At 48.2% G+C, this 27250-nt stretch overlaps 1 protein-coding gene across 1 annotated transcript; it reads right to left on the reverse strand.

Moving 5' to 3' along the window:
• Positions 1-601: 601 nt before the first annotated feature.
• LOC136527142 (probable serine/threonine-protein kinase SIS8) lies at positions 602-26815 on the reverse strand. Its single transcript, XM_066519763.1, has 13 exons — positions 26114-26815; positions 24262-24699; positions 23881-23984; positions 22340-23706; positions 22121-22161; positions 20906-20974; positions 10891-10991; positions 4574-4652; positions 4389-4487; positions 4234-4302; positions 1951-2000; positions 1699-1875; positions 602-1299 (listed from the first exon to the last, which is right to left on the reverse strand). The coding sequence occupies exons 1-13, from the start codon at positions 26795-26797 to the stop codon at positions 1185-1187; spliced, it is 3393 nt and encodes a 1130-aa protein (XP_066375860.1). The 5' UTR covers positions 26798-26815; the 3' UTR covers positions 602-1184.
• Positions 26816-27250: the final 435 nt, after the last annotated feature.

Raw genomic sequence — 27250 nt, forward strand, 5'->3', positions numbered from 1 at the left:
AATATACATTGATAGTATATCTATTTATAGTTCTAATCTTTAATAATATATTTTTTTAAAACATATAGAATTGCATTGTTTTTGGAACGAAGGCCACAGCGTTGCCTTGTGCAGTTGTGCTTATCGGTTGCCGTATGGACAACGCAGCACTAGCACAAACATCAAGATGTCAAATCTTGATGATCGAACAAACTAGCTAAACGGGTCTAACTATCATCAAGCTGTTAACATTTGGCACCATCAACCGGACTACAACCATCTGCGAGGCCATTAAAATCAGCATTGGTTTTCGACAACCGACAACGTAAAATAACGGGAAGCAAATCTCAACTCTTGGTTCTCTCAGCCAAAGTTCCATGAATTATGATCCAGACATAAGATCTGTCAAGGAGCAACTGAATTGGATGACCAGAACAGCTAGCACATGAAAGGAGTAGGACTGTAGGAGGAATTGCGTGAATTTTCTTTTCAATTCAAGAGTGGGGAAGGGGAACGTATTTTAAAAACTGTGCACCAGTTGTAGTTTCAGTCAGTGTTCTACTCTGAATATGACATTCATTGCACACCAAAATAAAAGAGGGAAAGAATAGATGCTCTGCATTTTTTCCTAACGAAAAGAATGATGATTTTAAGTACAAAGGACATATTTTTCTTTTGTAATCTAACTGTCAATTACAACAGATTTGTTGAGACGTGATATACACAAGGGCCTGCAACGAACCAACAATTTCATCACAAAACATTACAATTTGACGGGGCCTTGAAGATGGAATACTTTGTCATTAGTTCGAGGACTAACAAAAGTAAGGCCTGACTGAACACAAGACGATGAACCCGCTCTACATGTCAACTTCTGACTCTAGTACACCATTGTGCCCGCAACACTATTATGCACTAACCTTCGCAAGTTTCCTTTTCAATTTCTTTTCTTTGGCTTTCATGGATCTGTGTTATTTGGGTTGGCTTTCATCAGACAGACAGGTTCCGCTGGCTTCAATGGAGAACCAACGTTGGAGGCAAAGAACCAAAATTTCACCTGTTCTTCATCAAATACGCATTTTGGCGTACTGTACAAACCAATGGTAATAGTTACAGATGGCCAGTTGCTTGAAGCTGGGAAGGCAACACAAACCAATGCGCTCTTTTTTGGTTTGTGTTGTCAGCTGATACTGACCACTATATTCTTAATCATCTGTTTGCTGTGCCCGCTTCCTGTTAGGTTGGTTGGCAGGCATGTTTTTTAACAATGGTCTCAAAGTGCCCATGATCTCTGAAAATGATGGCCGCATCCTTGGATCTCTGCACGAAACAATAAACAGAACATAATTGAGACAATAAGTAGGGTGCATAAAAGATTGGTAAAGACAAAAAAAATTATGGTTCAATTTAAAGAGAATGAAATTAAATTTTTCTGAATATCTTGTTATTTTAAGTAATAAAGAACTATTCTGTTTTATCTCTTCACACACAGTTGATTTTTTTTTTTCAAAAGATAATCCAGTGAAGCATAAACTGAATGTGGATCCTGAGTAGTCGTCTTTACTTTGACAATTTCACAGTAGTAATAACGTGACAAACTTTACCAATTTATGATGTAATGTAAATAACTACACATCTGATGCCTCAACAATTTTATATGAGTTAACATCGTATAAATTTCAAACTCCGTTGCAGCTCAGCAAGTTAAAGCATACTAACGTCTGCCAGCATCTCTTGATTATCTCTGCTACGGCAGGATCCACACCGCCTGGAATATCAAGCCTTCGTTGCTGAAAACCAACAGCTCCAACAACCTGCATGGGATTCATACCTTCCCATGGCTGCAGCATTGTACAGAGTTCCCATAATATGACCCCATAGCTGAAAACATCGCATCTGAAAACAAGCACATAATGCATTCATCAATCACAAAACCATTTGGAATCAAAGACAGCGACATGTAAAACCAACTTCTCATCTGATGGTTCATTTCGAAGTACTTCTGGTGCCATCCACTCCGCCTGCATTTGATGTGTAGTGCAGGCAGTTAGCAGCCTCTAGAATTATTTAGCCTAAATCAGAGTTTTTGGCTAAGCAAATTAACCGCATATGCAAAAACTTATAAAAGAATGCTGATATGGCATCGTCAAAATTCCGTGTTCTAACAGGAACAAGAAAAAAAATCAGGAACCAGCTAAATATGGTAAATGGTAAATGTTTCAGGATCTAAAAATTCTCTTCAGTCTATCTCTCATTCTCATGCCCACATGGATGCAAATATAGTCTGTAGAGTAAACTATAGCATAATCAAAAGACAAACCACACATGCAAGTTCAGATTGATATCAAGATAAAGTGAATTATGAGTTATGTACATGCTTCCAGACCTGTCCAATACGATCACCCCCAGGCCCCAACCCCTCAAGCTACACAACTTAATATCTCTGCATATGTTTCAAAATCTAGCACTCGTTTCCGATCTATTTCATCCTCATACCCACATGAACGCAAATATAGTATGTAAACCATGGCGTGATCAATAGATAAACCAAATGTGCAAGTTTACATTGATGTCAAGATAAAATGAATTTTGAGTTTAAATATAGGTCTCTAGGCCTGGCCAACATGATTGCATGCCCCAACCCACACATAACAATTCAAACAAAAAACTTAGCCGATGGGGGAGTGGTGGACACTGGACAGTTCACTTATTGTTAGAAGGCTGATTGGTGGGAAGCCTCTGGCAAATTGGTATCACTGTCCAGGACACAATGCCTAGCGACAAGATCCTGACACCTGAGGAGCACTGGCGTGCGAGGGGAAGGCCATCTTGTGGTAGCAACGTGTCGTCATGGGCTGCTACGGCTAAGTCAAGTCCTCGAGGGGCAAAGGAGTAGGTCGGTGCTGGTCCGCTGGCGCCATGAACATGGAGTCATGACCTCTTGGATGACATAGCTGGAAACTGATCTGCTATACGCCGCTCTGTCGTTGAGAAATTTGCGTGCGGCCTCAGCAGCCACACAGTATGCCTCTTGCTTGAGGGGCCTTCTTCCCAGTATTACGGCGCTCCCGTTCCTGCTTGCCGGTGTCATCGATCTAGCTGATATTCGCCTTCTCCAGGATGAAACTAGCTTCACCCTGGTCTCCATGCCTTGCACTTGTTCCAGAAGGGCTGGGAGACCAGAAAGCTTGGACAGCAAACTGTCGAGCTGCTTGGCCTGCTGGTCATCCTCTTGTTCTGCTCCTTCAACACTGCCCAGTACTTCTTCAGGCATTGGGATCTTGTCACCGACTATTGATGTCTTGGACGGTGATACCAATGTGTCAGAGGGCTGATTGGTGAGAGGTGGAAAGCTTAATGTCCCAGACAGTGGCACCAATATGTTAAGAGGGCTGATTGGTGAGAGGCGTAAAGCGTAGATTGTAGCCAGAGGAGATGGTGGGACGGGGCACAGGATGTCATTTGCGACCCGTTCTGTAGTGGAGGGATGGCTGGTGGCTAGGGCATGGAGAAGGGGGAGGCGGTGGTACTATTCATGATAAACAGTGTCACGTGAACAGTAACAGTCGCAAGAAAACAGGAAGGCACAGAGGCGAAAGGGTGAGGGTAATAAAACCACTAATTCTTTCTCAATTTAATTGAGTACATCCCCTAAGTTTTTTAGTCCTCTTAGACTTACTCATAAGCAAACTAAGGATGGAATCCTTATAGCAATGATCATAGTTTCCATAAACCGAATGAATCACCAATTCTACCTAAACTAGGTACTCTTTAGGGCAACTCGTTGGTGGGTCCGATAGAGACTGATATATAGGGGGAGGGCACGCCTAGGGGGTTGGCTGGGCTACCCTGGGCTGCTGGCTACTGCTGAGGCCCGCTACACTTAAATAGTTCAACACTTGCTCTCTTAGGCCTCGTAAATGCAAATAGGAGCGAGCAACAATTATTATGTTTGATTGCACTAGCTTGGATTCAAACTTGAATCCTATTCAATCGCATGAACCAACCAATTCAACTCAAAAGCTTAAACTGATGGCAAGTAGTGGATAATTCACTTATATACTTTGGCATCAATTATTTTCCTACTATCAGGAGGTACGTATGATATTATCCTATACATATTCACATCACACATGATAGAAATGCGTTTTACATATGAGGTATGGTAAATATAAACTTGGTGCTTCCGAGAACAAGTTTCTTATATTATAACAAATGGAAAATGTTTGATTTAATATTATTGTGCAAGCTTACTGTTCCAGCTGTAGATCTTGACGAGAGGAAGGTACTATGTTTCAGACGTGATAAACCAAAATCACAAACCTAAACAAAAGACAAGTGATAATGGTTATATATCTAGAAATCCCCAAAAATTCAGAGCATACCACTTTAATGGACCTACTTATTACCTTCACAACCCAATTTTTGTCAACAAGTAGATTTGGAGACTTCAAATCCCGGTGAACTATGACAGGGGTGCAATTGTGTAAATAATTCATACCACGCGCCTGTGGCAGACAACAACCAAGTATTAAAGAAGAATAGTTGAAGTTCTTAATATGAATTAACACAACCAAAGGCAACTTAAGTGTACCACATCAAGTGCCATCCTTAAACGCCTTTTTTCATCCAACTGGTTATTGGGCCGATGGATTAACCGAAATAAACTACCCCTGCATTGCCAATATATAGTTAGCAATCGTACATTTACGCGAGTTAACTTGTATATAAATAAATACTCCCTCCATCCCAAAATAAGTGTACATCTCGCAATTCGAGAAGTCAATAAATCTTAAGTTTGAACAAATATGTACAAAAATATTACTAACGCTTATGAATATGATGTCAAATAAACATCAGTAGGTTAATCACATTATATATTTTCGTAGTAAACATATTTAGAGATACAAATATTAATAATATTTTCTATAAATTTAAGTCAAACTTGAGATTGATTGACTCCTCGAAGTGTGAGACGTGTACTTATTTTGGGATATAGGGAGTAAAGACAAAACATAATGACTTACAGCCATGATAACCTATACCTGAATAATGCTTTACCATACTACAAATGCCTACATCTTGTACTCTCACTACAGTCCTGCAATGTATTCCCATTTTGAATTAATTCTTATACATCCTCCTCTCTATTCTCTTCTTAATATAATGAAGCGCAGCTCTCCTGCGTTTTCGAGAAAAAAAAAATCCTCCTCTCTATTTTCTGTTAACTGCAGTGTAAACTTGGTAGACCCTATGGGCACAACTTCCCATTTCCTTAATAGCATATCAATGCGCTATTCCGAAAATTTACAAAGTGCATCAGTAGTTTTGCATAGATATGAGCAAATTCAGTGTAGGTGAGAGGCTGATATTAAACGATTGTTTGACCACTAACAACTTTCTAGGAAGAGTACTTTGGTCATTTTAAAAGGACTGTCATTGACCAAGATGGACCAGCACAAACTTGAAAGGCCATCGATCGAGAGCTTCATATTTGTACATGAGGGATTGTCGGATTAGCTTTGTCAAAAAGAATCAATGGATATGAATCAACTATCAAGCAAAAGTAACAAAGAATCAACATGGGAGAAGAAAAGCCACTTGATAGAGGAGCTCAGAAGGATGGCAAAAGTAAGGAGTGTAGATTGTTGCCTGAGGGTTGTAGGTTAAGTAGTCCAGTTAGATGACTTGATGATTATACACCCCCGGGCCCCGGCACAAGTAACAACAGAGTAGCTTTGAGGTTTGTGAAACCTTTTCACATTTTTTACTTTGGAAAGATTCATTAGTTTAACCACAAAATCAGCATCTCTATAGGACACTACATGTTACATTCATTAACTTCTTGTTTTTAATTGAACACACTTCTTTGAGAAAACACAATAGAGAATTAATTAACAGAGATTCGCAGTATCGTTATCATTATCCATTGTAGAGACACACCTCACACCCAATATGGGGGGTGACCTTCATATATATAGCCAATATGGCTGGGTATACAAGGAATACAATCAAGTATACATAGCAGGTGCTAATTATAGCTAATCACACATAGACCTGCCTAATACCCGCCCGCAGTCTAAGCGGGAGGATCCCGGACGCATAGACTGGACCTGAATTCAGTAAAATAGCTGTACAAGAAGACACTTGGTCATGATGTCTGCGAACTGGTGAGAGGACGGCACATGAAGAACCCGAACTTGTCCCAAGGCGACCTTCTCACGGACGAAGTGAATGTCAATCTCAATGTGCTTCGTGCGACAATGATGAACGGGGTTGGTTGTCATGTAGACAGCGCTGACATTGTCGCAGTAGACAACCGTCGCCGAAGCAATGGAGATGTGGAGCTCCTGCGGGAGCTGGCGCAACCAGCAACACTCGGCCACCACATGAGCAACAGCACGGTACTCTACTTCTGCACTGGAGCGGGAGACCGTGGTCTAACGCTTGGAGGACCAAGAAATTAGATTGTCGCCGAGGTAGACACAATAGCCGGAGGTGGAGCGCCGAGAATCTGGGTAGCCAGCCCAGTCAGCATCGGAGTAGGCGACCAGTGACTGAACAGGGCCGACACCGATGTGGAGGCCGGAGGAGAGAGTGCCCTTCAAGTAGCGTAGGATCCGCTTGATCATCGAGAGGTGCGGCTCGTGGGGATCATGCATGAAGAGGCACACCTGTTGGACGGCGTATGTCAAGTCAGGACGCGTCGGCGTGAGGTACTGGAGCGCGCCAGCAAGGCTCCGGTATGCGGACGGATCAGCAACAGGAGCACCGTCAGTTGCGGATAGCTTGGCATGAGTGTCAACAGGTGTCGACGTAGAGTGACACTCAGCCATGCCGGCGCGTTGAAGAAGCTCAACGGCGTACTGTCGCTGGGATAAGAACAAGCCGTCGGCGGAGCGAGTGACGGAGATCCCGAGGAAGTGGAGTGCGCCCAGGTCAGTCATGGCAAACTCAGAGTGGAGGCGCCCAATGATCTGCTGAAGAAATGTCGTCGCGGACGCAGTAAGGACAATGTCGTCGACGTAGAGAAGCGGGTAGACGGTACTGGTCCCGTCTTTGTAGACAAAGAGGGAGGTGTCGGAGGTCGAGGCGACGAAGCCGAGCTGCCGAATGTAGCAAAACGTTGGTACCAGGCTCGGGGAGCCTACTTCAGGCAGTAGAGGGAGCGCTGCAACAGACACACATGGTTAGGAAAAGCAGGATCGACGAAGCTTGGGGGCTGCTGGTAGTAGACGGTCTCCTCCAGATGTCCATGGAGAAAAGCATTCTTGACGTCTAGCTGATGAATAGGCCAGGCGCGTGAGGCAGCAATGCTGAGAACAGCCCGGATGGTTGCTGGTTTGACCACCGGGCTGAATGTCTCGTCGTAGTCGATGCCGTGGCGCTGGGAGAAGCCACGAACCACCCAGCGAGCCTTGTGGCGAGCGAGGGTACCGTCGGAGTGGTACTTGTGCTTGAATATCCACTTGCCGGTAACCACGTTGGCGCCGGGTGGCCGGGGCACGAGGCGCCATGTCCAATTGTCGATGAGCGCCTTGTACTCCTCAGCCATGGCCGCACGCCAGTTTGGATCAACCAAACCGCTGCGGTAGTTGGCAGGAAACGGAGACGGAGTGGTTATCGCAGAGAGACCCACATACCGCATAAGCGGTATGGCCCCAGACTGGGTCCGCGTGATGCGGCGTTCCAGCTGTACAGGAGGTGCCTGTGGCTGCTGGACAGGAGCAGGAGCCTGCTGTACAGGGGCAGGGGGCTGCTGGACAGGCATAGGAGCCTGCTGAACAGGTGCAGGAGCCGGGCCAGGTGCTGTAGAGGACCCGTCATGCGCCCGGGGACGCCGGCTGTAGGCAAGCCAAATGTCTCGAGCTGGTGGAGCGGCGTGAACAACAGCTGGAGCCGGGGCAGCCGCTGGAGGAGCAGCAGGTGGTGGATCGGCTGCTGGTGGAGCAGCAGGCAGTACGAGGCCGTGAAACAAGATCGCGGGGTCGTCGGTCAGCTCCTCAATGAATCCTTGGTGTGGCTGCCCAACAGCAGTGAGCAAGGATGCAGGACGCACCGGCACTATAGTACCTGCAAGCAAAAAATCCAGGTCGCTTGGCAAGGACCTGGAGGGGTAAAGCCCGAAGGGAAAACAAGTCTCATCGAAGACCACACGGCGAGAGATGATGACGCGCTGAGTGGCCATGTCGAGGCAGCGGTACCCCTTGTGGGAAGAGGGATAGCCGAGAAAAACACAAGCTGTGGAGCGAGGGGAGAGTTTGTGGCGGTCAAGTTCGGATAACAGAGACACCCAAAAACACGTAAGTGGGAGTACTCGGGAGGTTTGTTGTGGAGGAGGGTATATGGAATGGTGTTGCGAACAGCAGAGCATGGACGCCTGTTCATAAGATATGTGGCTGTGGCGAGCGCCTCAGCCCAGTACTGAGCAGGCATGTGTGCATGGAGGCTGATGTTGTTCAATGTTCGAAGAAGGCGTTCAGCCTTGCCATTTTGTGGGGAGGTATATGGACACGAGAGGCGTAAATGAATACCATGGGAAGCAAAGAGAGTATGGAGGGTATTACTTACGAACTCAGTGCCGTTGTCCGCTTGGACAGCTTTGATGGCAAGGCTGAATTGAGTGTGGACATAATTGCAAAAATTTATAATATGTGTGGAGACTTCAGATTTACGAGTGAGGGGAAAGGTCCAACAGAAATGAGTGAAATCATCAAGTAAGACGAGATAATATTGATACCCGGATACACTGGCAATCGGGGATGTCCATACATCACAGTGAACAAGTTCAAAAGGCATGGAGCTAAATGAACTGGAATATGAAAAGGAAGGCGCACATGTTTGCCAAGCTGACACGAATAACATAAGTGGTGCTCTACTTTATTACAGGTGATGAATGCATTACGACGAAGGATGTCAATGGTGGCGGAGCTGGGATGACCAAGACGGTGATGCCAGAGGTCGGTGGAGATGACAATGCTGGCGTGTGGAGCGGGAGACGCAGCAGGGAAGGTGTAAAGGTTACCAGCACTATTGCAGCGAAGTATCATGCGTCGGGTCGGGATATCCTTGACAGAAAAACCAAGAGCGTTAAATTCTATAGAGCAGTTTTTGTCCCTAGTAAATTGACGGACAGATAACAGATTGCAGACTAGAGATGGGACAACTAAGACATTATTAAGATAAAAATTTGACTCTGGTGTATGAAGGACAGACTCGCCACGACATGAAATAGGAAGAGTTTGACCATTGCCAACGGTAATGGAAGAGTAAGGAGGAGGATGGTGAGAAAGGAGTATACCATCCGAGGAGCTCATGTGGGAGGAGCCGGAGTCCACGACCCAGGGATGCTGGCCCTGGAGATGCATCTGATTGAGTGCAGCAACAAGACCATCCTGGTTCCACATGGGAGCCTGTTGTGAGACGTGGAGCGGCGCAAATGTCGTCAGGGGCTACGGAGGCGTGAAGGATGTGTGAGCCTGAGGAGGAGGGGCGCCAAGCAGGCCTGGGCGCCAGCCGCCCTGCTGAGCCAAAGGAGGGCTCTGTGGCGCCCATGGATTGTAGCAAATCCAGGGGCCCATTGGTCGGTATTGGCCATTGTGGCCAGCCAGCTGGGACGCGTTTGCCACGCCGCCGCGCTGCTGCGCAGGGCCGCTGTTCCAGCCACGCCAGCCCTTGCCCTTGCCGCCGCTGTTGCCACCGCCCTTGTTGCTGCTGCCGTAGCCGGTCACGTGTGGGTTGTGTGCACCTCCAGAGGTGGTTATGGCAGCGAGAGCACGACACCCGCCCGAGCTGGTGCAGCCAGACCCGCCAGTGGCGAGGAGGGCGGTGCTGGCAACCGTCTTTTCATCGTTAGCGAGACGGAGCTCCTTAAGTGCCAGCATGTCATGGGCTCTGGTGAATGTGGGAAGTACAGCGGAGTTGGCGATGTCATCGGCGGTGTTGGAGAAGCGAGGATTGAGGCCACGCAAAAGGGCGAGGACAAGCTGCGAGTCCTCGACAGGATGGCCGACGTCGCGAAGAGCGGCGGCCTTGATCTTCAGCCGCTGGCAGTACGCCGAGATGGTGCTGTCACCTTGCACCATGGAGTGAAATTCGTTGAGGAAGATGGCGCGCGGCTCCCGGTTGGCACGGAAGATCCCCTCAATGGCCACCCACAGATCACGGGCTGTTGGATCGGCACCGTCCATGGCGAGGTCGAGGACGGAGTCGTCGACGGAGCGGGAGATCCAACCCCGGACGCAGCACTCCGCGGCATCCCACTGAGGATCATCAGGTCGAGGTGGAGCAGAGCCGTCGATGTGCGAGCGAAGGCCGAACTTGCCGCACAGCGACTTGAAGAAGAACGTCCATTTGGAGTAGTTGGATTGAAGGTCCAGCGTAATCGGGATGTGGGACTTGACATTAACTGTGACGTAGTGGTGAGCCACAATTGGTGCAGCAGCGCCGGCGCCCATGGCACCCATCGTGGCAGCACTGATGGATGGCATGGTGGGAACGCCTGTTGCCGGCAGGGTGCCGGTACCTGTGGCCGGGGAGGAGTCGGAGCCGAGAGAAGGCACTGTGGCCATGGGATGGGAGAGGAGGAGACGCCGGTGAGGGTGGACGGGCGAGAGGAAGTCGCGCGCGTGGGGGGTGGCTGCGCGATCACGGAAGGAGTCGCGAGGTGGGGGGAAAGAACGGAAGAATATGATCTAATTGGCTGATACCATGTAGAGACACACCTCACACCCAATATGGGGGATGACCTTCATATATATAGCCAATATGGCTGGGTATACAAGGAATACAATCAAGTATACATAGCAGGTGCTAGTTATAGCTAATCACACATAGACCTGCCTAATATCCATGAAGTAGTCAAAGATTCAAAATCTAATATAATATTTGAACGACGACGCAAATCGGTACCTTGGAAGAAATTCAGTCACGATGGAAAGATGAGGAACACGAGTGACAGCACCCATAAAAAGAACAACATTAGGATGACGCAATCTTCTCATTATTCCCACCTAAACAGAAATAAATAGTGCTATGAATAAGCATGGAAATCTTTGGAGAAGAGTTGAATAATCATAACAAAGCAGACCCACGGACAAATAATTTCATGACATACCATGCAATTGGTGTAAGACAAGCACTAACTTGTTTAGTGAGGAAAATGTGTTTGAACTTTGAAGTATATTACCAAATCGTAAAAAAAATGTTTGTGTTCAAGTCTGTTAGCTGTATCTTTTTTTTTTACTTTTGAGCCTACTTCTAAACTGCACAGATCAACGGAGCTTGGTTAATTATCATGCTTGTTAATTTTATGTCATACCATGCCAAGAGTGCCGACAAGCATTAATTTATTTGTGACCCAAATGTGTTTTGAAGTACTAGCACTAATCTTTTTTGAACTGTTTTACCCTTCATTCCATTTCATCAAATGGTCTAGATTAGTTAAGATTTCCATCTACTTCACCTGCTAAAATGTGGGTGATAGAGGATGAACTAGCTCTTGTATTCATACATGTTGAGTAAACCAAATTACAGGGATTTATATAGGAGCTAGACTAACACAAGAGAGAGGGGGAAGCACACAGGCGACAGCCAGGGAAGATTCCCAGGCATCAGCCGTCTAGCAGCAAAAGGAGAAGTAAATAATAGCAGTAAAGAGGGGGAGTAAGTAGGTGACAACCAGGGGAGGTTCCTAGGCAGTCAGCTAGTAATAAAGGAAGCAGTAAACATGCTAACACCCCCCCCCCCCCCCGCGTCGAATCGGCGGGCTCGCTAATATGAAGACTGGAGCGAAAATCTTGGAACACGGAGGTGGGAAGAACCTTGGTGAAGATGTCAGCAAACTGGGATGTCGTTGGTACGTGAAGAACCTGAACATCACCAATGGCGACCCGTTCACGAACAAAGTGGAGATCAATCTCAACATGCTTCGTGCGTTGATGTTGTACGGGATTGGTGGACAAGTATACTGCACTGACATTGTTGCAGTAGACCAGTGTGCTCCGAGGCAGTGGAGCATGCAACTCCTGTAGAAGTTGGCGGAGCCAGAAAGTTTCAGCAACTCCATTGGCCACAGCCCGGTAGTCAGCTTCGGCACTTGAACGAGACTGTTTTGGCGTTTTGAAGACCAAGAAACCAGATTGGCACGCCAAGAAACACAGCATAGCCTGAAGTGGAGCGGCGAGTGTCGGGACACCCAGCCCAATCGGCATCAGTATAGACCACAAGTTCAAAAGGAGTGGAGGGCTGAAGGTGCAGGCCATGGCTGAGAGTTCCCTGAAGATAGCGGAGAATCCTCTTAACAGCAGACATGTGAGGTTCACGAGGATCATGCATGTGAAGGCATACTTGTTGAACAGCATAAGCAATGTCTGGTCTTGTGAAAGTAAGGTACTGCAGGGCTCCTGTAAGACTGCGATAGTGGGTAGGATCAGTGACAGGAGCACCTTCAGTAGCAGAAACTTTAGCATGAGTGTCCACAGGCGTGCTACACGGTTTGCAATCCATCATACCAGCACGTTTGAGGATGTCAATGGTGTACTGCTGTTGTGACAGGAAGAGACCACCTGAATGTTGTGTGACTGGAATGGCCAAAAAGTGATGCAAAGGACCAAGGTCTTTCATGGAGAATTCTTGTTGCAAGGCAGTGATAGTGCGGCGGAGGAGAGAGGCACTGGAGGCAGTCAGAACAATGTCATCCACATAGAGTAGTAGATAAACAATTTCATTGCCTCGGTGGTAAATGAACAGAGAGGTGTCAGACTTTGCTTCAACAAACCCGAGAGACAAGAGGTAGGTGGCAAACCGGCTGTACCAAGCACGAGGTGCCTGCTTCAGACCATACAGAGACTTGTTGAGGCGGCAAACATGATCAGGAAGAGCAGTGTCAATAAATCCAGTGGGTTGGCAGCAATAGACAGTCTCGGAGAGGGTGCCATGGAGGAAGGCATTCTTGACATCCAGTTGATGAATAGGCCACTGCTGTGAGAGAGCCAAAGAGACGACTGTGCGGACAGTTGCTGGTTTCACCATAGGACTAAAGGTCTCATCATAGTCCACTCCAGGACGTTGGGTAAAACCACGGAGAACCCACCGAGCCTTGTAGCGATCAAAGGAGCCATCAGCATTGAACTTCTGACGAAAAATCCACTTGCCAGTTACCACATTTGCACCAGACGGTCGGGGAACGAGATCCCATGTGTTATTGGACAGAAGAGCCACATACTCTTCTTCCATTGCAGTTCGCCAATTAGGATCAGCAAAAGCACTCCGATAAGTCTTCAGAATGGGAGAGATGGCTGCAGCATGATAGATGGCAGGCTGACGGAAGCCAAGTTTCCCTCTAGTGGTCATGGAGTGATGATTCACCACTTGATGAACTGGAACAGCACCCTGGGGCAATGTAACAGGAGCAGCTGCAACCGAAGGACTGTGTGTCAGCCCTGAATTAGCAGCACCCGGAGTACCTTGTGACAGCCCAGAATCTGCAGTAGCTGGAGTACCTTGTGACAGCCCAGAATCAGCAGCAACTGGAGGAACACGAGTTGGGTGATGCCGGGTGTAGACATGAGTGATGGTGCGCGCAGGGGGCACAGCAGGGGGAGCCAGTGGAGCAGGAGCAGCAGCAGGGGCATTGTGATGTTCCGCCGAGGGAGCCGAGGCTGCGCGTGGCGCAGGAAGGGGCTGGTAAGGACCTGCCAGGTCCACGGGCTCAGCCAGCACTGGTGTGACAGGAGTCACAGTGGCAGCTGGTGAGACACCGAGTGAACCAGGGTTGACTCCGTCGAAGGTACCTGAAGGGGAGGAGCCAGCAGGGAGGCCTGGAAGGCACACCGAAGGCTCAAACTCATCCAAAAAATCAAAATCGTTAGTGGTGGGGGGTGACGGTGTCTTGGCAAAGGGGAAATTTGTCTCATCAAAGGTAACATGACGAGAGATGATGATGACAGGAGGTGTTGGTGGCGCTGGACTTCGGCTGCGAGGCGAGGAGAGTCGTCGGTGGCTGGGACACAGGGGGGTCCAGCGTGAGCTCCTCAAGCTGGAGATCATTGCGGACTTCATGAACGTCGGGAACGAATGGGTCAGCTTCAAGAGGGCCTTCATGTGGTCGCCTTGGACGAACGCACGGAACTCTGCGTCGAGGTAGAGAGCGCGAGTCTCACGGTTGCCCAGGAATTGTTCCTCGATGCCAATCCAAGCGTCGCGTGCTGAGCCGCCGCGTTCGCGAACGGTGTCCTGGAGTTCGACAGTGAGGGTGCCAAACAGCCAAGACAGCACAACGCAGTCCATCCGGTGCCAAGAAGGACGGGCAGGGCGGGGCGCGGTGCAGAGGACATGGTCGGCGAGAGCGTACCGCTCGAGAGTGAGCAACACTAAGTAGCACCATCGGTTGTAGTGGGGGCAGGAGATCAAGGACCACTGGCACGAGGGAGCGGATGTTCTGGACACCCGTAGCCTGGGCGTGGAGGTGGGCGACAAGGGCAGCTTCATTGTGGAGAGGAGCGTCGTCGTCGCTGAGGTTGGAGCCGTCGTCTTCAAGGGCCGGCGGGGCGGCATGGTCCTGAGCCGCGGTAGCCGCGCGTTCGAGGGCGGCCGCAGCGTGCTCGGCTTCCAGGGCAGCGAGGGCTGCTTGGACGCGGGCCTGGGCAGCGGCGGCGGCCTGGGTAGCAGCCACAGCGGCCGTCTCCAGGGCGGCCTTCCCTTCAGCTGTAGCGGCGTCCTCTGCGCGCTGGCAGGCAGCGGCCTGCTCGTGCTCAGCCTGCGCGGCGAGAGTGGTCGCATCAGAGGGAAGCGGCAGCTCAGGGGCCATGGAGATAGGGAGATAGGAGTGGAAGGAGACAGCAGGATCTTAAGAGTCTCGTGATACCATGATAGAGGATGAACTAGCTCTTGTATTCATACATGTTGAGTAAACCAAATTACAGGGATTTATATAGGAGCCAGACTAACCCCAAGGCTATGTTGTTGTTGTAGTATATAGGAGCTAGACTAGCACAAGAGAGAGGGGAAAGTACACAGGCGACAGCCAGGGAAGATTCCCATACATCAACCGTCTAGCAGCAAAAGGAGAAGTAAATACTAGCAGTAAAGAGGAGGAGTAAGTAGGTGACAGCCACAGAAGGTTCCTAGGCAGTCAGCTAGTAATAAAGGAAGCAGTAAACATGCTAACAATGGGAGCAGCATCTTAATGGTAATATGGTAATTTGCTGCACGTACTAGGTTATGCAGCTGAGTAATATCCACTCTAGCTGTTCCCTAATTTCTGCCAGCAGCTCCTTCTTCAGGTCCTATCAATGGAAAGCTTAGCCTGGTAACCATTAAGTAACACTATTCACTCATCAAGGTAAACTATCTTATGAACATCGTCCACGTTGATCCCATGTCAGACCAGACAGATTGGCGACAGGGAGCAAATCTGGTGCCATCATGTGGACCGATGGCAGTTGCAGTAACTAGCCTGTAATTTAACATAAATACCAATCCCGTCAAGAAGCATGTTGCCACAATGCTGCTCCATGGGATATGCAGGTCGAGCAAGGCGACAGCAGTGCAGGCGGCGGCTACATGCACATGGTTATAAGGAACAATGCCAAAATCCGCACAACGACCCTACCAGAAGTCCTTTTATGTTAGATAAAGAAAGTCAAACTACCCATAACATATCAACAGTTTCAAACTTTCAATTTCTACTCCTGGCTCCCTACAGGAGTAGAAGGTACCATCAAATGTCTCCTTTTGTCTTGTTTTGAAAACTCACATGGTCTCAGGTACATATGTCAAACATTATCCTTTATAATTGTTCATCAGTAAAAACTACTAAGGATATCATATGATACATGGCCAATTCACTCCATTCCCATGTGTCAAATGCTAACAATTTTGTTTTTGAGGGTTGCTGAGCATAAACTAAAACCACATATGGTCTGAGAGGTTATGCATTGCATGAGAGGTTATGCAGCATACCCTTAACCTAGACAAGGCAATGCAATTTGCTGCTGTTTGTTTTGCCTGGATAGGAAGCTGTACAGTGTTATGCGTGTGATTGGTTTCATGTGTCTTAGACTGCAGAGCGGGTGCAGGAGGAAGGGTGCAAGGGTGCATAGCTGGATACACAGGATTTGGTCGAATAGTGGGATGCAGGCTGGGCTTGCTTTGAGGATAGTGCTAGCCTACATATGCAGGTAACCAAACAGGAACGAAGTGCACTGCAGAGGCCAGGATAGGGGGGTATGCAGGCAACCAAACTTGGCAGATCCAACACACCATCCAAATTTTAACCTTGTCCGTCGCTCGATGCTCTGTCGCCAACCGCACGGCCTGTGGACGTGCATTTCGCAGAGTCGCCTGAGCCTGCTTCTCCGCCAGCAAGTGTCAACGGCTCGACTGCTCCGCCTTCTGGCAGCGCCGTCCTCGACCACGCGGCTACACCAGCACCGGCCCAACCTTCCGTCGCTGCCTTCATCGCTGTGCTCAAGAAGCCGCTACCCAGACCGCTGATTTCTTCTGCTCCGCGCCCAAGACCAACGAAGGGCTGCGACCATGGTTCGGTGCCGCGGCGCAGCGACCGTTTAGCGGTAAAGTCGGCGTACTGTGATCCTGTCCCAGAAAAGCAAGCAAGGCGGGTACTGCTGGGATGTTGGAACAACCAGCACGTTGCCTCGTCGCGCAATACACCGGATGCTACCATCGCCACAAGGTTTCACGCAACATTCCTGGAGCCGTTGTCGTCCACCAAGAGAGCTGCAATGCGGGAGCTATTCCCACGGCCGGGGCCGCGCAGAAGTCGGGCGGCGTCCACAGCGCTTTGAGCGCAGCTGCTCCTTTGTCGCACCATTGTTTCACAATGAGTTCTAACCACATCCTGGTCTGGAACGCTCGTGGCCTTAACAGCCGAGCGCGTCGCAGTGTAGTGCGTAAGTTTGTCGTTTCGCAGCGCATTTCTGTTCTGTGCCTGCAGGAGTCCAAGGTCCAAAACCTGTCTGTTACTATGGCTAATGATATAACAGGACCAGATTTTGATTACGTTTGTCTCCCGTCGGTGGGCGCCCCTGGTGGCTTGGCGCCGTGACCTGTGGCACATGTCGCTTCCTAACGTACGTAGGTTCTCTATCACCGTGCGCCTACGGCCTCTGGACCGCAATGGCTCTGATTGGTGGTTAACCAATGTCTATGGTCCTACTCAACGTGCGGATAAGCCGGCTTTCCTTCTGGAGATGCGTGACATCCGTGCAACTTGTCCAGGGCCGTGGCTTATGTGTGGACTTCAACCTGATTTACCTGGCCACTGACAAGAGTAATGGTCGTTTGCACCGAAGGCTTATGCAACAGTTCCGTTCGGTCATTGATAACCTTGAGCTCTCGGACCTTCAACTACTCGGTCGACGCTTCACCTGGACAAACGAGAGGGACGTTCCGACCCTGGAACGACTGGACCGAGCTCTGGCTTCAGTGGAATGGCTAGAGAACCACCTGGACTTCCTCCTCCGCAGCCTATCTTCAGACTGCTCGGACCATGCACCACTGCTGCTCGTCCTGAACTTCGGTGTGTGGGCGCATCCATGGTTCCGGTTCCACCAATTCTGGACAAAGTTTGATGGTTTCGTCGATGTCATCAGCATTGCCTGGAAGGGAGGAATGCGGAATGTCGACGCTTGCCGGTCGCTTGACTCCAAGCTTCACTATGTCGCCAAGTCACTCAAGAGCTGGAGTGCCTCAAATGTTGGAAGCATCCGTATGCAGCTAGCTATGGCCAGGGTTGTCCTCTACGAGCTTGATGTCGCACAGGAGACCAGACAGTTGTCAACCGATGAGCTCGACCTCCAGTGCGACCTAAAGGCCAAATCACTTGGTCTAGCATCCTTGAACCGATCCTTGGCAAGACAAAGGGCAAGAAATCGCTTCCTGCAGGAGGGTGACGCGAGCACACGCTTCTTTCACTTGCAAGCTTGCCATCGACGACATAAGAACTACTTGGCAGCGCTGGAACACAATGGACAGCTATTCACCAAAGATGAGGCAAAGTCTGATATTGTCTTTGAGTAATACAATGGAATCCTCGGCACTCCATTCATCCGGGAGCACTCCATCGACCTCACGCAGACCGGCTTGCCCACCATTGATCTGTCTGACCAGATCCTTCCCTTCTCGCCTGAGGAGATAAAATGGATAGTCATGGAGACACCATCTGACCGTGCGCCTGGACCCGACGGTTTCACCGGGGGATTCCTCAAGGCCACTTGGGACATCATAGCCGACGATGTTGTCTCTGTCTTCTAGGATATTTGGGATCTTGACAGCAGAAGCTCCCACCTTCTAAACGAAGCCATCATGGTGCTGATCAAAAAGGCGGATGTGCCAACGGGTCTCAAGGACTATAGGCCGATTAGCCTGATACATTGCGTTGGAAAGCTGTTCTCCAAGGGCCTCGCTTTGCCCCTCGCGCCGCGGATGCACGAGATTGTACGCGTCAACCAGTCAGCTTTCATCCGAGGGCGACAGATCCACGAGAACTTCAGAGCCGTCCAATTGTCGTGTCGTTGGCTACATACCAGACGACAGCCAGCTATGCTGCTTAGGTCGACCTCGCGAAAGCCTTCGATTCGGTCGCTTGGCCTTTCCTTCTTGAAGTCTTGGAGCACATGGGCTTCCCGCAGCGCTGGAGAGACTGGCTGTCCGCCATGCTGGGAACGGCGAGCACGCGGGTGCTCATGAACGGCAGGCCGGGGCAACGTATCCGTCATGCCCGTGGACTACGCCAAGGAGATCCGCTTTCACCACTCCTCTTCGTCATCGTAATGGAGGTCCTCAACGAAATGATCGCGGAGGTTGACCGTCGAGGTGTGCTCAAGCCACTGCCTAGAAATGTCATCAAGTTCAGAGCGTCGGTCTATGCCGACGACCTCGTCATCTTTCTGTCGCCCACCGTCTAGGATTTTAACTGCATTCAAGAGATCCTTAATCTGTTCGCTGGAGCTTTAGGTCTACAGACCAACCTTGACAAGTGTCAGGTCACGCCAATCCATTGCTCGGCTGAGATCGCGCTCGTGCAGCAGGTCTTCCCATGTCAGATCAAGGAATTCCCGTGAACCTACCTTGGTGCACCTTTGTCGCTCTCTCGCCTACGCAGGATTGATGAGCAAAAGCTGGTGGACAAGGTGGTGGCCAGGATCCCGACCTGGAAGGCCGGGATGTTGAATGCGGCAGGCCGGGCAACTCTTACGCAAACAACTCTGTCGGCCATCCCAGTCCATATCTCCATCACCTGCTGCCATTCGTCTTGGGCAATCTCTGAGATCGATAAGCGCCGTCGGGCCTTCCTTTGGACAGGCGCACAAACAAGCTCCGGTGGGAAATGTAAAGTAGCCTGGCCGGTCGTCTGCTCTCCGAAAGATCTCGGAGGCCTTGGCATTCCGGACCTTAGGGTCATGGGATTTGCTTTGCGCCTTAGATGGGAATGTCTACATAGAATCGACACGGGTTCTACCTGGGCACTTTTGCCGGCAAGAACGGAGAAGAATGTAGAGGCTATGTTCAAAGCATCCGTCACGGTGCGTCTTGGTGACGGGGCTTCAGCGCGTTTCTGGACGGATTCCTGGCTACCTGAAGGTCTAATCTATCGCTTCGCCCCAAGTCTGTTCCAGGCAATCGGCAAGAGACGTCGGAACCGCTCAGTCAAGGATGCCTTGCTAGAACGTAGATGGGTGCGCGACATCACCGGAGCACCGACAGCTCTGGTCCTTTGCGACTACGTCCTGCTCTGGGAAAAGCTTGAGGGTGTGCAGCTCCAGGCGACCGTACCGGATCGCTTCATTTGGAGGTGGACAGCGGATGGATCTTACTCCGCCTCTTCAGCCTACCGATCATACTTCCAGGGCATGACAATGTTGATTGAAGCCAAGCACCTATGGCGCGCAAGTGCGCCGCCGAAGGAGAAATTCTTCTTTTGGACGGTTCTTCACGGACGGATTTGGACTGCACAACGCTGAAGAAGGCATGGTTTGCAGGTTGATGATGCTTGCGCCCTGTGCGCCCAGGGGGCTGAGTCTGTTGATCACCTCCTCGCCTCATGTGTGGTAGCGCGCCAGGTTTAGCAACGCCTTCTGCGCCACATCGGCCTTCAGGACCTAGTGCCGCAGCCCACCTCCATTCTCTGTGATTGGTGGCAGCAGGCGCGCAAGAAGGTCCCCAAGGTGGCCAAAAGAGGTTTCGATTCGTCATGCTCATCACATGGAACCTCCTCTGGAAGGAGCGCAACCGCCGTACCTTTGATAGCGTCTCCCGGACCGTTACCCAGCTCTACCACCTCATCTTGGAAGAGGCAAATGCCTGGGTCAGTGCTGGGTTCCCAGGCCTCTCGTCGCTGCTCGCGCTCCAGCAGTCCTAGCCCGTTCAGCTACTACCGGCTTCAGTCGCACTAACCTTTCCTTAGTTAGAACACCAGTGCCAGTTCCACCGTTCATCCGGTGCCTTGTGTTTGTGAGTTTACCCCTTCACCGTTTGGCACCTCGCTATCCGGTGATGTTGGGCGTGTATCTAATTTTGAGCTCCCGCTCTGTGCGGGGTCTGGGGAAGGGTGTCAGTGGCAAGCCTTACCCTCGCCTGTGCAATGCGAGGAGACCGCGACTTGAACCCGGGACCTTCCGGTCACAGGCGGTAAGACTCTACCGCTTGCACCAGGCCCGCCCTTCTGCTATTGGGGTTACTAATCAAATAAAAAACATTTACGGCAAAATGCACCTTAGCCAAATGGAAGCTCTGTGTATCTATATAACAGTCTGATGGGCCCAAGATTATTGGTTCAACCGTCTGATGGTGATTTGCTCAAGATTATTAGTTCATTCAGATTAAGAAAATAAATCATCACATTATAAAGCTAGCACTTCCATTTTGCAGCCTTCAAATATTTAAAGTGTGAAAATTCATATACCTCGGTTCTAAATTCTTCCAGAGCATCACTTGAAATATCTTGTTGCAAGAATTTCTTGACCGCAACTTCCTACACAGAAGAGCCAATTTCTATGATGCAACAGAAGCAGCACAAAATGGAAATGGTAGACTCCTATTCACAATGCACAGGGGAAACAAATGAGCTCTGTTTAAGTTATCTAATCAATCATTTGTAGGCCTCTTGCTTTTAAGTTTTAACATTATCACTCAGTGAATAAGTCCAAGCATCTACAGTTCAGATGAGGCCACCCAATACATCTAGTTGTGGTAACTATCACAATGTGTCTGAAACCTTTTGTTTACAGAGAATTGATTCTCTAAGAAATTGTTGAAACACACCCTGATGACTATTAGATTGACTTAAAGGTGGATCTCATGTCAGTTTATAGAAGTAATACCCCCCAGGCAGTCGAGGTTAGTGCCAGAGCTACATATGAGTCCATATATCACTGATATGGCTAGGAATCTGGGAATTCTATTGATGACTGGAAGGTGATTACAATGACTGAATTACTAGAACAGCAGCAGTAGAGAGGATCGCCCTCCCTGGGAGGCTCTGATCTGCTAACTCTACTTCTGCCTTCCTCTAATCCCGGCCGCACTAGTGGTTATATTACCCACATGGGTGGCTGAGGACACTTCCTACTATTATTAGCTAATTGACCATGTACTAGCACTAGAGGTAGCCGCACACCCACATGAGCGGCTGAGGACACAGCTAGCTGATCCAATTGACCAGGCTCTAGCCACTAGAGGCAGCCATATCCTTCTTCATCCTATTATACTGCTGCCCAATGAACAAGTCCACAACAATCACTGTGGTACTTAATTGCTCTAATATTAAGTTCAAGTGATATGATTTAGTGCACCCATGTGCCTAAGTTGCAACTTGCAACAAGATTTAGCACTACCCCTCAGGTATGCGGCATTCCTATAAAAAAAAGGAGGGAACAGAGAAGTTCTTATGCATGTGGCCATGTGCAACAATGAATGAGAAGCATTATAGATTTTGACAAGGTGAAATGATGGGGATCATTTTGTTTCTTCACGTATTATTCTATTAGATTAGAAACTAATCTTTCTTCGTTACACTGGTTCCCATTTTACCATAAGTTTACGTTTATTATCAAAACTCGATCTTTTTCTAATTTAGCAATTTACAAATACTATGTGACAATGTAGATGAAAAACTTACTGTTCCATGCCATTCACCTCTATACACCTCTCCAAAAGATCCTGGAGAATTGGAGATAAAAGAGAGAGTTAGAACAGCATTGAAAAAACAAGGACAAGGAAGCATGATCGCTTCTCAGAGTATGTTTTATCTTTAGCTTAGTAATACTGCAAATAAACTGAGTCAAATTATACAGGCAGGACTATGGAATTGAATTTGCTAAGATCAAGTAAATTGTACCCAGCCCAACTCGTTCTCCAAGGGTAAGTTCTTCCCACTGGATTTCAAACTCTGCAATTTCATCAAGAGCAATTTCAGATCTTGCGCTCTCTGTCCCAGTTGACCTATCAGAGATTCGCTCAGCTTCCTGAGGTGCTTGAACCGAATCCTTTTCATGCTCAAGGGCATTATCCTGTCCATGATTTGTTTCCAGCTGATCACCATCCAACAAGTCATGCCTACCTTTTTGGATTAATTTATTTGATGAACTTGGCAAGCAAAGTAATTGACAAACAGGATCCAAGTATTCATATTGCTTGTTAACAGCAGCTGTCGTAGCAACAACTGCAGCAGCAGTGGCAGCTGCTGCAACTGGCACATCTAGTTTAATATCGCCGTTAGATTTCGCGGCAGCAACGACCATTGAAGATGCAACCACTGCAGCTGTTGCAACAGCAGCAGCTGTAACAGGCATTTGCTTTATAAGTTGTAATGGATTTTCCTGAGGTGCAGATGGTTCATATAGAGGTATAGAGGGATTAATGCTATCCCAGAAATCGAACTGATGGTAAACACCTAATCCCTGGACAGGCTTGAGGTCAGGAGGCGGCCGATAGGGAACAATCTTTGTTTGGAGCTCATGTCCAGGATGATGTGGTAATGAAGGACCAAGGCCAGCACAACCATCATGTGCTGTGGATTCAAGCTCATTCATTGTCCTTATCATTTCATCTTTTGTTTGAAACATAGATGTGTCGTAAACAATCAGGTCCTTTGGTTGTTCCTTAGATTCTTCTGAAAACAAGTCAGGTGGTGGCACAACTCCACTTTCAAGTAATACAGCATGGATCTTTTCTGCTATCTGAGGGTTCTCTTTTGCAGCACTAATCATATACTCAGAGACATCTTTGACTTTCTTCCGTCGTACAGCTGGAGTACTGCCCATCTCAGAAGATGGAGGCGAACTTGATGATGGATTATTTGATGTGATCGACTTATCTTTGCCTTTTGCAGTCATGGTATGATCCGTATTAGATTCATGAATAATAGGCATGTTTTCACTTGCGTATGTGCTAACCGATAGCTCCTCAAATGAACTTGATAGCCCAGACCCAGGTACATCATTGTCACTCTGGGCAGTTGTTGCTCCATCTGGACCAAAATGCCCAGCATTGCAAATAAATCCTTTTTCAAGCGATTCATTTCCAAATGAACCATGCATGGAACTTGAAGCTTCACTGAAAGAGGAAACAAACTGAGTGCTAGTGTCATCTTTGTTAACATGTTGATTATCTATGACTAAGCTGTCTTCCAATTCTCTACCCAGGTCGGCACCATCTGATGAAATAAGAGTACCAGGATCTATCATGAGATCAACAATGCACTCCCTGCAAACATGTGGTATGTTACAATGATGATGTATTAATGCAATGCCAACTTTCATTACCCATTGCTAATACAAGGTGCTGAAATCAGATATCTAGACAAAACTATTTTAATCCCTAATATCCAAGTACTGAAAGAGACAGCTTGTACTATCAAGGAAATGGTAAGCAAAGTACCTTCCATCATTAAATTTCACAATGTTCAAAGCACCATCATCTGATCCAGTGTACTCCCTTCCTTTAACTAGTCGGCAAGGAACAGCAAGGCTGTCTGCCAAAACCTAGATGCAAGTATGCGGAGAAAAGAATTAAAATACTGAAAGGCCACAAAAGAGTAAGTCTTGTGAGCTGAGTACATAACAAAAAAATAAGTCAGGTTTTATGCTAATAACTAAACAAGAAAGCGACCATCTCAAATTCTGTACTGAACAAGATATTACATTTCAAAATGATTGCCATCCACAACTGCATTTTTCATGCTTACTGTTCATGGCAAACTTCATAGTTACAAAATTAATGTGCCTCAGATTGCTGTCCATATTGCAATTTGTTACTGACCTTAAAAAGCAGTGCACGGTGACGAGCCAAACCAACTGTTAGCTGCCCAAGAGGAATAACTGCACTTTTTATATCAGCTTTCAATGCACTGCTCATATTCTGGTACTTCAACAGCATGCTTTCTGGATCAATGACTGGTCCACCCATGTAGTTGGAAACTAAATTAGCTAGAGTCTGAACCAATGAGTGGCCAACAAATTCTGATTCGTGCGAGCGAAATTCCAAAGACATGATAAATGCCTTCTGCTCAAGAGCTACGAGTTCAGAATCTAGTGCTCTGTTGACCAATACAACATCGGTTTTGACTCCATGTGAAAAAGGCAGTGCTTGCAGTTCCATCAAAGAGGGTATGGTTGATAATGCGAGCTCATCCCCAGTGGCACAAATGTCATAGAAACCATCCAAGATTTTGTCGTCATAGCTAAGGGCATTGAAACTCTGTGAAGCACGAACAAATCTACCATATGAGGAAGTGAGAAAATGGTAAGAGTCACAAATATATAGGGGGTTTAACTTCTGAACAATCTCTGAAGGAGAACATCTTATGGTGGCTATCACCTGCTGGCTATCTCTAGGATATAGAATGAGTATTTCAGTGCATTGCAAATGCAGCTCGTACAAAAGTATGGGCATCCAGTAGTTTCTAGTATGAAGCAAGGCAGATGTTCATTATGCTAAAAAACAATTGAACTCGCTACAAAATTATGGAGTATTTTTTCAGTCAAAACAGAAAAGGTTAGATCACGAAGGATAGATAATCCAAGGTGTACTATTCCCAACTAACATAATTTCAGAGGTACCAGAAAAGGAATTTTCATATATGCCATATCGAGATAGTTTATTATGAGGATGTCTATATTATATTCATGTGTTTCGTGACCAACTAGCACACGGTTGTTAGTTCCATGTAAAACACATGATTTCTGAGAAACAAATTCAGTTGCTTTAGATAACAGTAGCACACGAATTCTACCACCATTAGATCGAAATCCAACGGCCACCATGCTTATTGCATATATTTTATAATAAAATTGCAGCTGCAATTTTCAAATCAGGTTATAAAAAACCCGATACACAAAACTATACAAACCTAACGAAATCTAATATATGTTGACAGAAAGACAATTAACAAGTAACAATTTTTTTCTATAGCTAGACAAATATATATATATATATATATATATATATATATATATATATATATATATATATATATATATATATATTTGACACAAAGACAATTAACAAATCATAAATTTTTTTCTATAGTTAGGCAAGGTCAAAAAATAATATAAATGTTGACATAAAGACAATTAACAAGTCACAATTTTTTTCTATAGTTAGACAAGAATAAAAATAAATAATATATTATAAAATGAGACAATTTTTTTCTATAGTCGCTGTTGTCTGGGGGGAGACGATGAAATGAAACGAGAGAAGACTTGCGGAACAGCTTGTCAGCGACAAGGAAAAAAAACAGATAGCTAAATTGGTGGGATCAGACGGTCAACTATGGACAGACCCAAAGATCGGATGATCAGAAAACCGTGTGCCGGGAGAGACAAAAACACACGGTTGTCCTTTAGCATTTCCGTTTATGATATAATTACACTACCCCATGCCATACCCATTCCATTACAGAATATAATTCAAACGGCTATCAGAAGAACATCGCCATGATGGATGATAGCATCATGCAATAGACCTTTGACCAAGCTAACATATGAATGACAGACCCCATTTCTGCTCTAACATCCAATTTGCATGAACACAGCACGAGTGAGATCCCATCGCGGTAAGAAAAACAATCTAGTCTAGAAGATAGTGGGAGGGGAGTGGACATGCTGAGTACCCAGTATCGGAAGGCGACGACCTCCGCGGGCGAGCTCTGGATGGGGCAGGAGCCGAGGCTGATCTGCTTGGCCACCTCGATCTGCATCGCCTCCGGGTCCTCCCTCACGCTCATCTCGAGGGCCAGCTGCATGTGATAGTCCTCGAGCTCCGCCTCCCGCTTCTCCTTCTTCTCCATCTCCGCCTCCCGCCTCCTCTCCTGCTCCGCCTCCCGCCTCCTCTCCTCCTTCAAAGACTCCCGCCTCGCCCTCTCCTCGTCCTCCTCAGCTGCCCTCCTCTCCTCGACAGACGAAGCCAACGCCGACTCCTCCTCCACCTCCGGCGCCGCCGCTGCTGTCGTTGCAGCTGCAGAAACAGGAGGCGGCGGAGGTGGTGGTGGGTGCTGCGGCCGTCCGGTCACGGAGCTGAGCCAGCCCGACAACCCGGAGGCGAGCCTGCGCTCGATGCCAGTGCCACCGCCCTTCTTCGTTGGCGGCGGGGGAGGTGCCGACGGCGACGAGGCGCCGTCCCCGGCGGCGGAGTCGCCAATGTGCAGCTTCCTGAGGAAGTTCTTCATGCCTCTGCCGCGCCGCCTCTGCTGCCGCCACCGCCGCCCCTGCAGGGATCTACCCGTGGTGGGGCGGTGGATCATGCAGTCTGTACGAAGCCGAAACAGTATTTTTCTGGAACACCAACCAGTCAGCATCGCTTATAATCCACGCGAACAGGCTGATGGCTACGGGTGCGGGCCTGCGGGGGCGGGCAGGAGGTGGAGTGCGAGGATTGACCTGCCCGCGTGTACCCGAAGCCGCATTAAATTATTCCCGTTAATTGCTTCGCCCGCTGCAACTGGCTGCTCGCCCCAGTTGCGTCGCGCCTGCTTCTCCTGTTCTCCTGTCAGGGGCGGAGCTACAGGGTGATCCCTGTGCTACGTGGATCACCCTGCAGTCCAAAGACCTGTAATCATCAGGTTTTGTCTTCAGAAGCCCAGCAGCCGCGCGTGCGCCCGTTGGAAGGCAGAAGGCCCTTCGTATTCGTCTGGTGAATTGCGGCCATCCGTTCCACGTCTGTCCCTTTCCATTCATCCTTGTCCGTTACAACCATGCCCAACCAATGCAGTTCTGGCGACGAAAAGCACTACAGCTGTACATCGCACACA

The sequence above is a fragment of the Miscanthus floridulus genome, chromosome 19, assembly GCF_019320115.1.
Source record: "Miscanthus floridulus cultivar M001 chromosome 19, ASM1932011v1, whole genome shotgun sequence".
Taxonomy (NCBI): domain Eukaryota; kingdom Viridiplantae; phylum Streptophyta; class Magnoliopsida; order Poales; family Poaceae; genus Miscanthus; species Miscanthus floridulus.

Bases quoted from the DNA above. Each gene is read 5' to 3' on its own strand.
- LOC136527142 (XM_066519763.1), bottom strand. From the start codon at position 26,797: ATGCTGACTGGTTGGTGTTCCAGAAAAATACTGTTTCGGCTTCGTACA. The intron at 20,975-22,120 runs GTAAGTTTTTCA...TCTTCTGTGTAG, and splicing joins GAGGTGAATGGCATGGAACA to GAAGTTGCGGTCAAGAAATT. The intron at 10,992-20,905 runs GTATATGAATTT...ATTTCTGTTTAG, and splicing joins TGGAAGAATTTAGAACCGAG to GTGGGAATAATGAGAAGATT.